This window comes from Oncorhynchus kisutch, linkage group LG1 (assembly GCF_002021735.2).
Source record: "Oncorhynchus kisutch isolate 150728-3 linkage group LG1, Okis_V2, whole genome shotgun sequence".
Taxonomy (NCBI): Eukaryota; Metazoa; Chordata; class Actinopteri; order Salmoniformes; family Salmonidae; genus Oncorhynchus; species Oncorhynchus kisutch.
The window spans coordinates 52,915,646-52,931,661 of NC_034174.2; the positions used below are offsets into that span (position 1 = coordinate 52,915,646).

A 16,016-nucleotide genomic window follows, 5' to 3' on the forward strand; every position below is an offset into this window, starting at 1 on the left:
TGGGCCTGTTGCTCATTAAGAAATGGAAGGAGAAATGGAGAGAGGGCGGAGGGAGCCTGCCTCTTCTCATCAGGCCTGTGGTCATTCTGTTCTGCCTCTGCTCGTCACTCTGTTGCTCTCTTTCCCTTGTCCCTCTCTCTTTACCCCCTACCAGGGTGCCTGCTTTCTGATTGCACCGTGTGATGTTTGTCCTCCGCTTCTGTATCATTCTCTCTCCCTCTTTTCTGTCTCGTTTGACCCCCACAGATGCTCTCATTCCACTCGGCCTTCTTCGACTACACACACACACCCCAACACGAAGCCCCATTTTTCTCCTATGTACACTGCTCTAATCTTCTCTGCTTCTCTTTTGTCGCGGTTCGTCCAAAGCGAGCGATGGACTACGTGTTTGGGTTTTTGCAGTGATTTACTGAAAGGTGGGCTGCAGAAACAGTCACGGGGCTTACACTAAGGCAGACGGATCGAGACGGCGGACATTTTTCTCCCCCTGTAGGGGGGAGGGGTGTGTGTGAGTCTCTGGCCTCTCAAGGAGAGATCTGCTGTATGTCTGTCTCCCTCTGGGCCTCCTCAGTGAACCGTGTCTGCCTAATGTCTCTGCCGCGTTGCCATGGCATTTCCGCGAGGTCTCCGCAGAGGCTTCACGGCCTTTACCGCGACATGCAAATAAGTCTACACATTTTTTTTTTTTTATGACGTGTACTGGTATTTTGTTGACATGTCACTTGGATTTAATAGGAAATTCACTTTTGAATTTGCACAAGATCAGACGTTGGGTCAGTAAAGGTGTAGAGAATGAAGATATTCCCAACTAGTTTTGTCAACTAAGAAATCGAAGCCAGCTCTTATGGCGACAGTATGGCATCTATACCGTCTCCATGGGGCCACTGCGTCTACGTGGCGTTTCCTCGACAGCCGCGATCCCTGTAGTTAGATTTCTAAGGCTTTGAGAAAACAACATTACAAGAAATCGCAAGAATACTGCTACTGTGTCTCGCTCTCGTTCTTGCCTTTTTCAAATGACACTCACCTCCCTTTCTCCCTCTACCTCCCCCTCCCCAGGCCAACCTGCCACTGCTGCAGAGGGAGTTGCTCCACTGTGCGCGTGCAGCCAAGCAGACCCCGGCCCAGTACCTGTCCCAACACGAGCACCTCCTGCTCAGCACCACACTGGCCTCGCCCCCCGACTCCTCAGAACTGCTGCTGGAGCCCAGCGAGAGAGACATGGCCACCAAGAGACACAGCCCTAACCGGTAGGAGACAGACACACAAAATGTACACACACACACCAAGAGAGACACAGTCCCAACAGGTAGGGGACAGACTGTCATATATATATATATACACAGAAATATACTGTAGACACACACACACACACACACACACACACACACGTGTAGTTTGCAAGCAGCCCCAAACGATGATACACAAGACGGCCCTCCCCAGTATCATACGTTCACATTTCCACTCTCTCTCATCTCTTCCCTCCCCTCCATCTTTCCTGCAGGGCCAAAGAGAATGGCTTCCACGAGCGCCCGCCCGCCCCCCTGGAGCCACCAACCAAGCGCATCTGCACCATCAGCCCTGCGCCCCGCCACAGCCCGGCCCACCCCCTGCCCCTCAGCGCTCAGCTGCATCCCACGCCGCCCCCACTGCAACACTACGCCCTCGAGGACATCAGCACCCCCCACCTACTGCACCGCGAGAGCAGCCACCGGATACTGGAGCTCCGCGAGCTCAAGGACAGGCCTAGACTACCAGGTAGATTCATCCACACATGTCTACTGTACATACCTACCGGTGGTCATGTGGGGGCTCATTCTGTAAAGCACGGTGCTTGCAATGCCAAGGGATTGTGGGTTTGATTCCCGCTGGGGCCAACAATACAAAATAATTGTGGAGAGAGACACACGCGCGCAAACAAATGCAACCCAGGCGTATATACAAACTCACGAGGGTTTAGCCCGACATTAACAGATGTAGGCGCCCTTTGTTCTCTCACATTGGTCCCTCTGCTGTTTTCCACAACAGTTGTAAGGGACGACTCGAGCAACACCGAGATTCCGTCATCAAACGGCACTCTTTCTCACTCACACACACAACCACAGCCTTTAGTGTGGTCGATATGAAAGCTGCTAATGGGTGGTCTGTGTGGGTGTCCATGCGCTCAAAAGTGTGTGTGTGTGGACATGCACAGCAAACGGCATAGAAGTTCTCCGAAGACCATAAATCCATGGACCCCACATGTGCTTTGAGTGTGCCAAACTACCCGGGAAGTAGTGTGCCTCTTTTTTGAGAGAAGATTTTTATCTAGTTCGTTGTAAAAATCTGCGTGCCATCTGATCCCTGTCAGTGTCAATGGCCAGATGGGATGTAGATATTCAACGAAGTAGACATGCACTCCCGTAAACTGAGGTGAACATGAACTACTCTCGTTTCCTGCCGAGGCACACCTTTCGGAGAGTCGAAGCACGGGGCCGGTGTTGTTTACGAGCGGTACGTCTCAAGGTACAGTGAGCCATCAGCCTGTTCACCGCTACATCTGAGAGCTTTGAACTGGGGAGCGCTGATGAGAAACAGCAGCCGGGTGTGGAGAAGGAGAGAGGAGGGTGGGTGGGGTTGATAGAGTGTGTGTGTGTTTGTCCTTTTTTGCCGTTCATGTGTGTATTTGCGTCTTTGAATGCTGTTATGTTTGCCTCTGTGTTATCCCTTCCCTGCGCTCCTCCAAACCAGAGTTGGTGTCAGCGCTGCTTAGCCAGGAGGCAGATGTGTATAGAAGTGGGCCTGCGCCACGCAGCCTTTACAGCTCCAGCGCTGGAATTCTGCTAGTTCCAGACCATGGGGAGGGGATGCCCACCACTCCCCGATAGTTACCCAGCCGCAGGGGCAGAAATGGGAAGGAGAGGGGGGTGGGGATGGTGTTGGTTTTTTTATTTTTATTTTCCGGACAGCTGACCTCCAGATGTGGAGGAGTCCCAGCGCTGCTGCATGCCGTGACTGGGCTCGTGGTCTGGTTCTCATCAAAAGACATCGCTCTCTTCCCCTGTCCCTCTCTTTCAACCGCTCGCTCGCTCTCTCTTATCTCTGTTCTTTCTTTCAATCTCTTTTTTTTACTCTGTTTTTACGTCTCTCACTCTGATATACACTGAGTGTACAAAAATATTAGGGACACTTTAACAAGGGCGCAACTTTGGTTTTAGAAGCGGGGGGGCATTTTTATTTTTTTATCCAGTTGGATAAACACTCCAAACAGCCTACCCGACCTCTTGGAGGCGTCCGCATGGTCCTAAAGCACACTGTTGCCTTGTGTTGTATGACATTCCAATGATAAAACTAGTGGGGGCAAAAAAATGCAATTTCAGCATGTGGAGGGGCATGTCCCTAGTGAAAGTTACGCCCCTGCTTCCTAATATTGGATCGCACCCGCTTTTGCCCTCAGAACAGCCTCGATTCATTGGGGCATGGATTCTACAAGGTGTTGACACCGTTCCACAGGGATGCTGGCCCATGTTGTGTCAAGTTGGCTGGATGTCCTTTGGGTGGTGGACCATTCTTGATACACACAGGAAACTGTTGAGCGTGAAAAACCCACCAGCATTGCAGTTCTTGACCCAAACCGGGCGCGCCTGGCATCTACTACCATACCTAGTTCAAAGGCACTTAAATCTTTTGTCTTGCGCATTTTTTTTTTTTCCCCCCTCTGAATGGCACGCATACACAATCATGTCTCAAGGCTTAAACATCCTCCTTTAACCTGCCTCCTGCCCTTCATCTACACTGAAGCGAAGTGGATTGAACACGTGACATAAATTCACCTGGTCAGTCTTTCATGGAAAGTGTTCCTAATGGTTTTTTTAATACTCACTATTGCCCTTCTCTTTGGTAGAGGACATCTCCTTTTCTAGCTTTCTCTCTCTCTATAGCTTTGTCGTTGTCTCTGTAACTCTTTGTCTTTTTTTATTTTCTCCCTTCTGTCCTTAACTCTTTTGAGTAGGCCTCTCTTCGTCTTTCACTCCTCCTCTTCATCTCTCTTGTGTACGAGGAGGTGAAACGGTGACGACGGTAACGAGACACTAAAGCACGGCTTGTCACTAAGCTCCGGTCATGGCATGGAATGTTGTTGTGAAATAAGACCATCTAAGTGTCACTGCCTCATTGTGGTATTGACTAATATGATTAATGGACACCACTTTCACCCCCTTCCCTCCACCTCTCTTCCTGCCATTAATTTGTAATGACTGGCCAATGTTCCTTTTTTTTCTCCTCCTTTTTTTTTAAAAAATCACACCGCTTTTAAAGCTTTCAATTGTCTCGTCTTTTCTAATCAGGCACTAACGGGGGCTACCGCGAGGAGCCCGTGGACCACAGGCTGACAGACCGAGAGTGGGCCGACGAGTGGAGGCATCTGGATCATGTAAGTGCCACTGCTGACGGTAGACGCCGCCACCACCACTGGAACTATAAGTGGCGTAGCACTTCTCAGTGCCTGGTGGAGCCATCAGGGCGATGTCAGACTGGGTGTCCCTTTCAGTGGTGGACTGGTGCTAAAGCCATCTGCTGTCTACATCCGAGAGCCATGCGCTCCAGTAGTGATTGACTGCGCAAAGCAGGAGTCCTACCCAATGAAATGATATTTGTTTTTATCTCCACAAGCATCATTCTGGAATGGTAGTTCCTGTGTATTGAGACTCATTATGTACCCTGTGTATTGAGACTCATTATGTACTCTCAAGTAACACTACTGTATTTATATAAGTCTTAGTTACCCCCACATTACGACATGTACCACAGGAGGTTGGTGCCACCTTAATTGTGGAGGATGGGCTCATTGTAATGGCTGGAGTAGAATGGTATCAAACACACGGTTTCCATGTGTTTGATGCCATACCCTTCGCTCTGTTCCGGACATTGTTATGAGCCGTCCTCCCCTCAGCAGCCTCCACTGACATGTACAGTATCTGCAGAGGTCGGCCGTATTTTCTGCAGTAGTGTAGATATAGGACGTATTTTGTGGTTGGGCATTTGGAAAATTGGGTGAGCCAGAACTGCAGCCTTCCTACTGTTATTTCTTTTATATTTTTTTAAAAGTTTGGCTCTCTCTAATGGTCCCCTCTTTCTATCTCCGCCGCTCACGCCTCCAGGTGTTGAACTGCATCGTGGACATGGTGGAGAAGACGCGGCGCTCTGTGGCCGTGCTCCGCCGCTGCCAGGAGTCAGATCGCGAGGAGCTCAACTACTGGCGGCGGCGCTCCAGCGAGCAGGAGGACCCCCGCAAGGGAGGGGCTGCCACCATGCCCGCACCCTTCTCCAAGACCCATAGCCCCCACACGGCCGAGGGACTCACCAATGGTGGGTGGTCCTCTGTCTTTTTACGTTATCACTAGCTCGTGCTGTCTCAAATCCATGGGTGCAAAGTTAAGTTCATGTCTAACCTTAGGGTTGGTCCTTTTTCAATGAATCGATACACACCAGATCGACAGATCTATCTTGTCAGGTGTGATTCCTGGTAAGGGATTTAAAAACGAGTGGTCCCCTTGGTGGTGAGCCGCTGAAGCAACCTGCCAGCTACTGAGCTCCCACACAGTCACCACATAGACCCACTGCCCTCTGGTGTTCATCTACAGAACTACACCCATCAACACACTACTGACACATTTCGAACCTACACATATAGGCTGTGTTCCAAATGTCATCATATATAGACTGCGTTCCAAATGTCATCATATTCCGTATATTGGTAAGGAATAAGGCGCCATTTGGAACGCACTCTCAGTCTTGCTGGCAGTGTTTGTCTCTCAGTGCTCGTCTGCTCCTCTCTCCGGGGCCCATGCTGCTCCATGGCCCCCAGACAGGTGCCAACGCTGCCCCCGTCCAGATCTGCCACAGAAGGCCCTGGCAGTGCCAGCCTGTCGTCCTTTAAGACCTAGAGCTGGCTGCCTGCCGCCCGGCCCGAGTACCATCTGTGTGCCCAGCAGTGTGTCTGGGCACAGTGTACACAGTCCAAACCCAGCCCAGGCACCACAGAGCTTGGGCATGGGTCTGGATTGAGAGGAGCAGCTCAGAAAGAGAGAAGGGGGGGGGGGGGGGGAGAAGATGGGGATAAAGAGAGTGATAACAAACAGAATGTAGCTACAGCTTGGTTGTCAGCTCCTCTGCCCTAGCCAATGTACTCCCTCTTCAAGCTGCCTGGCTATTCAGTTAATTTGGCCAACTGGGGAAGGTTGAATTGGTGTGGTTAGTGAGGGGATTGTATATCCCAAGTAAGTAGAGCGGATGATGCTATTTCACACAAGTCTGCCGGGTGCTAACTTTTTTTTTTTCTTCTTTTGTCTTTCTGTGCCACAGAATCCCAGAGAGATTTTGTGCCGCGGCCTGGCTCTGGTTATGTGCCGGATGAGATCTGGAGAAAAGCTGGTAAGGGCTAGTACAACAGTGTTCAATGTCCCATGTGTGTGGGCATTCAACATTTTATGTGTTCTTCCCTTTCCCCTTTTTTATCCCTCTTCTCTCGCTCATTAAAAAAAAATATTATTGAAAAATATTTTGATATAAAGGAGTCCCCTCATCCATCTATTATAACCACCTACTTATCATAGAACCACAACATGGTCTAAAACCTGTGTCCCCTCTCCTGTGCAGAAGAGGCAGTGAATGAAGTGAAGCGTCAGGCCATGGACGAGGTGCAGAAGGCTGTGGCCGAGGCGGAGCAGAAGGCCTTTGAGATGATCACGGCCGAGCGCGCCAAGATGGAGAAGACTCTGTCCGAGGCCAAGAGGAAGGCCACCGAGGATGCCATACAGGTCATCAACGAGCAGGAGGACTCTAGCGAGGTTAGGAGGATATGTTACTCTGCATAACTATACACACTCTTAGAAAGAAAGGTGCTATCGAGAACCTTTTTTAAGGGTTCTTTCGGCTGTCCCCATAGGAGAACCCTTTGAAGAAACCCTTTTGGTTCCAGGAACCCAAACGGGTTCTGCCTAGAACAAAAAAGTGTTTTCCTATGGGGACAGTTGAAGAACCCTTTTTTTCTAAGAGTGTACACGCATACTGTGAAGTGAGTCATAGTGAGCACATAGGAGCAACAGTCAAAGCTGCAGAATGTGTAGATGAGATATTTACCTACTACTTGCCCAGTATACTTTGTCCATTTCTCCATAAATATACAGTGCCTTGCGAAAGTATTCGGCCCCCTTGAACTTTGCGAACTTTTGCCACATTTCAGGCTTCAAACATAAAGATATAAAACTGTATTTTTTTGTGAAGAATCAACAACAAGTGGGACACAATCATGAAGTGGAACGACATTTATTGGATATTTCAAACTTTTTTAACAAATCAAAAACTGAAAAATTGGGCGTGCAAAATTATTCAGCCCCCTTAAGTTAATACTTTGTAGCGCCACCTTTTGCTGCGATTACAGCTGTAAGTCGCTTGGGGTATGTCTAGCAGTTTTGCACATCGAGAGACTGAAGTTTTTTCCCATTCCTCCTTGCAAAACAGCTCGAGCTCAGTGAGGTTGGATGGAGAGCATTTGTGAACAGCAGTTTTCAGTTCTTTCCACAGATTCTCGATTGGATTCAGGTCTGGACTTTGACTTGGCCATTCTAACACCTGGATATGTTTATTTTTGAACCATTCCATTGTAGATTTTGCTTTATGTTTTGGATCATTGTCTTGTTGGAAGACAAATCTCCTTCCCAGTCTCAGGTCTTTTGCAGACTCCATCAGGTTTTCTTCCAGAATGGTCCTGTATTTGGCTCCATCCATCTTCCCATCAATTTTAACCATCTTCCCTGTCCCTGCTGAAGAAAAGCAGGCCCAAACCATGATGCTGCCACCACCATGTTTGACAGTGGGGATGGTGTGTTCAGGGTGATGAGCTGTGTTGCTTTTACGCCAAAAAGTTCAATTTTGGTGTCATCTGACCAGAGCACCTTCTACATGTTTGGTTTGTCTCCCAGGTGGCTTGTGGCAAACTTTAAACGACACTTTTTATGGATATCTTTAAGAAATGGCTTTCTTCTTGCCACTCTTCCATAAAGGCCAGATTTGTGCAATATACAACTGATTGTTGTCCTATGGACAGAGTCTCCCACCTCAGCTGTAGATCTCTGCAGTTCATCCAGAGTGATCATGGGCCTCTTGGCTGCATCTCTTATCAGTCTTCTCCTTGTATGAGCTGAAAGTTTAGAGGGACGGCCAGGTCTTGGTAGATTTGCAGTGGTCTGATACTCCTTCCATTTCAATATTATCGCTTGCACAGTGCTCCTTGGGATGTTTAAAGCTTGTGAAATCTTTTTGTATCCAAATCCGGCATTAAACTTCTTCAAAACAGTATCTCGGACCTGCCTGGTGTGTTCCTTGTTCTTCATGATGCTCTCTGCGCTTTTAACGGACCTCTGAGACTATCACAGTGCAGGTGCTTTTATACGGAGACTTGATTACACACGGGTGGATTGTATTTATCATCATTAGTCATTTAGGTCAACATTGGATCATTCAGAGATCCTCACTGAACTTCTGGAGAGAGTTTGCTGCACTGAAAGTAAAGGGGCTGAATAATTTTGCACGCCCAATTTTTCAGTTTTTAATTTGTTAAAAAAGTTCGAAATATCCAATAAATGTCGTTCCACTTCATGATTGTGTCCCACTGGTTGATTCTTCACAAAAAAATACAGTTTTATATCTTTGTTTGAAGCCTGAAATGTGGCAAAAGGTCGCAAAGTTCAAGGGGGCCGAATACTTTCGCAAGGCACTGTATATATGTGTGTGTGTGTGTGTACACACACTCTCTTCCTCTCCCCCTGCGCTTCAGTGTATTATTTATCTCTATACTAAACTCCTCCTTTCTCTCTCCCTGCAGTGCTGCTGGAACTGCGGGCGCAAGGCCAGCGAGACGTGCAGTGGTTGCAATGCGGCGCGCTACTGCGGCTCCTTCTGCCAACACAAGGACTGGGAGCGCCACCACCTCATCTGCAGCCCTGGCCTGCAAGCCCAGCCCAAGCCTGTGTCCGCCATCACCGCAGCCAGGGCGGCCGCATCCGCTGCAGACGTTACCACAGGGGTCAAGGCCCCGGAGAGTGTACCAACCGCTGCCAGCCCTGGGGGGGACAAGGGGTCGATTGCCTCTCGCTCCTCCACCCCGTCCACTCCTGCATCAGTGTCAGAGAGCAACGGGCACTAAGACTAGGACCATGGAGGGTGGTAATGATACTGGCTCTCACTCAAGATGGCCTCCGTTCCCCTTTTCTGTTCGTGACTGTTCATAATGGACACTAGGACCGGGCGCCCGAAAATGGCTTCCTTCCTTTGTTTCCCGTTCCTATCGAACCGGTGAAAGGTGCTAGTGTCTATTGTTCCATCGTTTGGCTTTCACCTGACGAATAACTTTAGTTCAGCGGTTGTGAGGAAGAGGAGACGAGGGAAGGAAGCTGCTTTGAAGACTTACGATGACACTCAGCTCTGGACACCAACCCCTAATCTAGCCAAGGAAGTGATGTCAGACAGAAGTGATGTCACAGACATTGAGTGAACGGGGGAGGTCCCTGATGTCACAGGTCATGTGAGACATCAGGGAGAAACTGTGGGGAAGGGTTGCTTTGGCAATGGTGGGCAGAAGACAGACTCCTCTGCTTTGGGACTCTGCGGATCCATCTTCAACAGTTGGACAAACAGACAATCCACCTCACAGATGGACACTTGTTTCACTTCATCCAAAATAACAATCCCAAACAGATATGAGACAACTAAAGACTGACTCCAGACAATGTTTTTGTCATTTTGTTTTAAGAGGACTGGGGGGGGTGTATGAGATTTGGACTGGTCATTTATACCCAAGGGTGAAAGTGATGGTCGAAGTACTCACTGCATATTTCCAAGTTTCCTGTTTGTGTGTGTGTATAAAGCTAAGAGAAAAGAGGGTTATGGGTCTGAGTGACAGTACCAGCTCTAGAGTTCCTCTCCCGCTCTGGAAATACATTTTTTTTTGGAGGTAACACAATAGCGAAATCACCTCCGGAATCCTGTTTGTATGTACAGTATAGCTGTTCTACTTTTCTTGCTCGCACAAGTTACTTGTCAGGTTCGTTTTTTTTTTTTTTTGTGTGTGTGTGTGCGTGTACGTACACGTGTGTCAAAACGGTTGTGCCGTCGGTGGATATTGTAAACTAAAACATTACTACGAATTTCAGAGCAATATAAAAAAAAGACAAAGTGTTCAGGTATTCACAAGCTGTTATGCATCACCAAAGTTTCCAATTGCTAAACAAGTGTAATTTGCCTGTAACTGTCTATTGTTGTACACAGAATAAATATACAGAAACACTGTTTCTTGTCTTGTTCTATGACGCGCATAGTTGTCTATTGTCGTTATCACCCATTTTGTCCACACCGAGCCTCTAGAATAAATAAGATGGTACGATAGAAAGTAGTATAAGGTGTAAAGATGAATGCTAAACTTCTAGAGGTTTGCGGTTATCTACTACAGTTGCTTGCTGCTTAGCTTCATGTCACCTGTTGTACAATTCTGTGTCTGTCTTCAGATTTTAAGTTTGCACAGGTTTTTCCATATCAGGACTATAGTACTGTATTAGGTGCAGTATTATCTAATGGAAATAAAAGTGCTTAATTTTTTTCATTAATGATTTGTCCCACTGGGGCATTTATTTACAATTCATTAGTATAAATATAATACACATTAATTAAAATATCAGCTTCAAGTTGCTTGTTTTTTGCTTCCCTATTTACCTCTGGGGGGGGGGATGAGATGAGAGAGGCCTGTAATTTTCATCATAGGTACACTTCAACTATGACAAACAAAAAGAGAAAAAAAATCCAGAAAAGTCACATTGTAGGATTTCTTATGAATTTATTTGCAAATTATGGTGGAAAATAAGTATTTGGTCAATAACAAAAGGTTATCTCAATAGTTTGTTATATACCCTTTGTTGGCAATGACAGAGGTCAAACATTTTCTGTTAAGTCTTCACAAGGTTTTCACACACTGTTGCTGGTATTTTGGCCCATTCCTCCATGCAGATCTCCTCTCGAGAAGTGATGTTTTGGGGCTGTTGCTGGGCAACACGGACTTTCAACTCCCTCCAAAGATTTTCTATGGGGTTGAGATCTGGAGACTGGCTAGGCCACTCCAGAACCTTGAAATGCTTCTTACGAAGCCACTCCTTCATTGCCCGGGCAGTGTGTTTGGGATCATTGTCATTCTGAAAGACCCAGCCACGTTTCATCTTCAATGCCCTTGCTGATGGAAGGTTTTCACTCAAAATATCACGATACATGGCCCCATTCATTCTTTCCAATACACGGATCAGTCGTCCTGGTCCCTTTGCAGAAAAACAGCACCAAAGCATGATGTTTCCACCACCATGCTTCACAGTAGGTATTGTGTTCTTTGGATGCAACTCAGCATTCTTTGTCCTCCAAACACAACGAGTTGAGCTTTTACCAAAAAGTTATTTTTTGGTTTCATCTGACCATATGACATTCTCCCAATCTTCTTCTGGATCATCCAAATGCTCTCTAGCAAACTTCAGACGGGCCTGGACATGAACTGGCTTAAGCAGGGGGACACGTCTGGCACTGCAGGATTTGAGTCCCTGTCGGTGTAGTGTGTTACTGATGGTAGGCTTTGTTACTTTGGTCCCAGCTCTCTGCAGGTCATTCACTAGGTCCCCGTGTGGTTCTGGGATTTTTGCTCACCGTTCTTGTGATCATTTTGACCCCACGGGGTGAGATCTTGCGTGGAGCCCCAGATTGAGGGAGATTATCAGTGGTCTTGTATGTCTTCCATTTCTTAATAATTGCTCCCACAGTTGATTTCTTCAAACCAAGCTGCTTACCTATTACAGATTCAGTCTTCCTAGCCTGGTGCAGGTCTACAATTTTGTTTCTGGTGTCCTTTGACAGCTCTTTGGTCTTGGCCATAGTGGAGTTTGGAGTGTGACTGTTTGAGGTTGTGGACAGGTGTCTTTTATACTGATAACAAGTTCAAACAGGTGTCATTAAAACAGGTAACAAGTGAAGGACAAAGGAGCCTCTTAAAGAGGTTACAGGTCTGTGAGAGCCAGAAATCTTGCTTGTAGGTGACCAAATACTTATTTTCCACCATAATTTGCAAATAAATTCATAAAAAATCCTACAATGTGATTTTCTGGATTTTTTCAAATTGTCTGTCATAGTTGAAGTATACCTATGATGAAAATTACAGGCCTCTCTCATCTTTATGTGGGAGAACTTGTAATTGGTGGCTGACTAAATACTTTTTTGCCCCACTGTATGGAATCATGTAGTAACTGAAAAGTGTTAAACAAATCAAAATATATTTTGTATTTGATATTCTTCAAATAGCCTCCTTGAGTGTGCAAAGCCTTGACAGCTTTGCACACTCTTGGCATTCTCTCAACCAGCTTCATGAGGTAGTCACCTGGAATGCATTTCAATTAACAGGTGTGCCTTGTTAAAAGTTAATTTGTGGAATTTCTTCCCTTAATGCGTTTGAGCCAATCAGTTGTGTTGTGACAAGGTAGGGGTGGTATACAGAATATAGCCCTACTTGGTAAAAGACCATGTCCATATTATTGCAAGAACAGCTCAAATAACCAAAGAGAAACGACAGTCCATAATTACTTTAGGACATGAAGGTCCGTTAATACACATAATTTCAAGAACTTTTCAAGTTTCTTCAAGTGCAGTTGCAAAAACCATCAAGCGCTATGATAACTGACTCTCATGAGGACCGCCAGAGGACAGGAAGACCCAGAGTTACCTCTGCTGCAGAGGATAAGGTCATTTGAGTTACCAGCCTCAGAAATTGCAGCCCAAATAAATGCTTCACAGAGTTCAAGTAACAGACACATTTCAACATCAGCTGTTCAGAGGAGACTATGTAAATCAGGCCTTCGTGGTCGAATTGCTGCAAAGAAACTACTACTGAAGGACACCAATAAGAAGAAAGGACTTGCTTGTGCCAAGAAACACGAGCAATGGACATTAGACCGGTGGAAATTTGTCCTTTGGTCTGGAGTCCAAATTGGAGATTTTTGGTTCCAACCGTCGTGTCTTTGTGAGAGGTGTGGGTGAACGGATGATCTCTGCCTGTGTATTTCCCACCGTAAAGCATGGAGGAGGAGGTGTTATGTTGTGGGGGTGCTTTGCTGGTGACACTGTGATTTATTTCAAATTCAAGGCACATTTAACCAGCATAGCTACCACAGCATTCTGCAGCGATACGCCATCCCATCTGGTATAGGGCTTAGTGGGACTATCATTTGTTTTGTACACTAGCTTCAAAGAGCTGAACATTTTTGGTTATGGGAAAGATATTTCACAGCGGTTTAAATGGTACAATGATTCCACCTTAGATATACTGAACATGAGCTGCAATATAAGATCCCAGAAATGTTCCATATGCACAAAAAGCTTATTTCTCCAAGATGTTGTGTACAAATTTGTTTACATCCCTGTTAGTGGGCATTTCTCCTTTGCCAAGATAATCCATCCACCTGACAGGTGTGGCATATCAAGAAGCTGATTAAACTGCATGATCATTACACAGGTGCACCTTGTGATGGGGACAAAAGGCCACTCTAAAACGTGCCATTTTGTCACACACCACAATGCCACAGAAGTCTCAGGATTTGAGGGAGCGTGCAATTGGCATGCTGACTGCAGGAATGTCCACCAGCCCTGTTGCCAGAGAATGTAATGTTCTTTCCCTACCATAAGCCACCTCCAACGTCATTTTAAAGAGACCTGGCAGTCATTTTGCCTGAGACCTGGCAGTCATTTTGCCTGAGACCTGGCAGTACATCCAACCGGCCTTACAACTGCCGACCACATGTAACCACGCCATCCCAGGACCTCCACATCCAGCTTCTTCACCTGCAGGGATCGTCTAGGACCAGCCACACAGACCGCTGATGAAACTGAGGAGTATTTCTATCTGTAATAAAGCCCTTCTATGGAGGAAAAAACGAATTGGCTGGGCCTGGCTCCGATTGGCTGGGCCTGGCTTCCAAGTGGGTGGACATATGCCTGCGCCCCTGCCCAGCTATGTGAAATTATGTGAATTCCATAGATTAGGGCCAAATGAATTTATTTAAATTGACTGATTTCCTTATATGAATTGTAACTCTATAATACTCAATATGTCATTGAGATGATTGCATGTTGCGTTTATATTTTTATTCAGTATATATGATCACGGTCACAGTTAGTGCAGAACTAACACACACACACACACACACATTCTTAACCATGTATTCATATTAAAAGTTTGCACTATTATTTTCAAAAGAAACAAGCTATAACTACCACGGTTATGTTTTGTTGACAAATGCAAAAACCAAGGGCCCGATTCATACCGTATTGCGCTTTGAAGATCTCACATTATAGTGCGATTGAAATTTCAAGGCATATGTTCCCAAGTTCTCGTTGACTGCAATGACGGTTAACACTGCATATGTCGGTCCAATCGGAAATGATCTTTACATTTAAATCGCGCCAACACACAGAACTTCCGCAATACAGATTTAATCGAGCCCCAAAAGTAGCTTCAAGCATTCCCTGAGAGAAGGGATAGTGTTGAGCGATTTTAGTACCAACATAAATTGTATTTGAAATCTATAATTTAGCATTTATATTAGTGTATTGAATTTTTATTTGATATTTTAGAATTTGTAATGCAAACATGTCATCATTGAATTCAGAAATGTAACTTGTTTTTCATGATTTGAAACTGAATTGAATGAACATTGCGTTCAGATTGAAAATTATATTTAAATCTAATTGAATATTCAAGTTCAATATTTGTATATTCAGTTTCAATATGGTAGATATTGCATTAATGGTTTGTGTAGGAAGTTTTACAAACTATAATTTAAAGTTTATCAAAGTTTCATATATTCAACTTTCAAATTCAGTTCTCTAAATTCCGATTCAAAACCAGAGACAACATCCTGGTACTTTGCCAGCCAGGAAAGGTAGAGGAGAACAGATAGAATCAAACGCTCACTGTGATAAACAGAAACTTCTGGCGGGTTTCTGAAGCCAACGTGGCATGTTGAATTAATTTTCTTCCAATGAATTTGGCTCTAGCATTTGAACCCTTTTGGCTATGTGCTATTATGAACCCATGAACCCTATGAGCTATTATGAACCCATGAACCCTATGAGCTATTATGAACCCATTCCTGAAAGCTAAGACACTCTGGAGCATGGATGTGCTCCCCTCTATGATGATCACGGGCTGCGTTAGAAGGGAGTTTGGCCCCCATAAGAATATAGTTGAAATAGCTGTCATAGCCCATCTAAGGATAGCATTTCCACTCCCTCTGTTAATCTTGCTCTTGTGACTGACTGGGTTCGGACCAGGTCTCCTGCATGTCATAAAACTGTGTTAGCTCACTTAGCTAAAAACCTGCAGGGATAAGTTCAGGAAGTTCATGTAAAGGACAACACACTGCTTATTTTACAAGGACCACTTCCCCCTGATTCAGTTCATACTGAGACTTGAACTCAGGACCTCTGCCTTGCAAAGAGGCAGACTGCCCTCCTGAAGCATTGCAACCCACCGCGCTATTGAAAAAGGCCTTCTGCAACTATGCAAGGAGAGACACTTCAGGCTGATGAGTGAGTTTAACAGATCCCCCATCTGCTACACAAATCATCAAGAGCCAGAAAGGTTACTCATGTGGTTTGGTGATCCATGCTTATGTGATGAGAACCTGAAGACATGTTAGCTGAAGACTTGCCTGAGACCTGAAGACATGTTAGTTGACGTATTATTTTGTGTTTGACATAGTCTAGTTTCAAGCAGCAGCGGACAACGAGTCCACCTTCCTAGATATGCTGAACAAAAATATAAACGCAACATGTAAAGTGTTGCCTGAAATATAAGATCCCAGAAATGTTCCATATGCACAAAAAGCTTATTTCTCTCAAATTTGAATGTGTTTACATCCCTGTCAGTCAGCATTTCTCCTTTGCTAAAATAATCCATC

At 45.7% G+C, this 16,016-nt stretch overlaps 1 protein-coding gene across 2 annotated transcripts in view; it reads left to right on the top strand.

Annotated features, from left to right (window-relative positions):
• Positions 1 to 10,328, top strand: part of LOC109891344 (protein CBFA2T2) — a 50,509-nt gene extending 40,181 nt beyond the window's left edge. For both annotated transcript variants that reach the window (XM_020483816.2, XM_020483824.2), the window contains exons 5-11: positions 1,060 to 1,250; positions 1,505 to 1,758; positions 4,326 to 4,411; positions 5,139 to 5,346; positions 6,343 to 6,411; positions 6,637 to 6,827; positions 8,864 to 10,328. In XM_020483816.2, coding sequence (XP_020339405.2) covers positions 1,060 to 1,250; positions 1,505 to 1,758; positions 4,326 to 4,411; positions 5,139 to 5,346; positions 6,343 to 6,411; positions 6,637 to 6,827; positions 8,864 to 9,184 — 1,320 coding nt within the window. In that variant the 3' untranslated portion in view covers positions 9,185 to 10,328. The remainder of the gene's footprint in view (positions 1 to 1,059; positions 1,251 to 1,504; positions 1,759 to 4,325; positions 4,412 to 5,138; positions 5,347 to 6,342; positions 6,412 to 6,636; positions 6,828 to 8,863) is intronic.
• Positions 10,329 to 16,016: the final 5,688 nt, after the last annotated feature.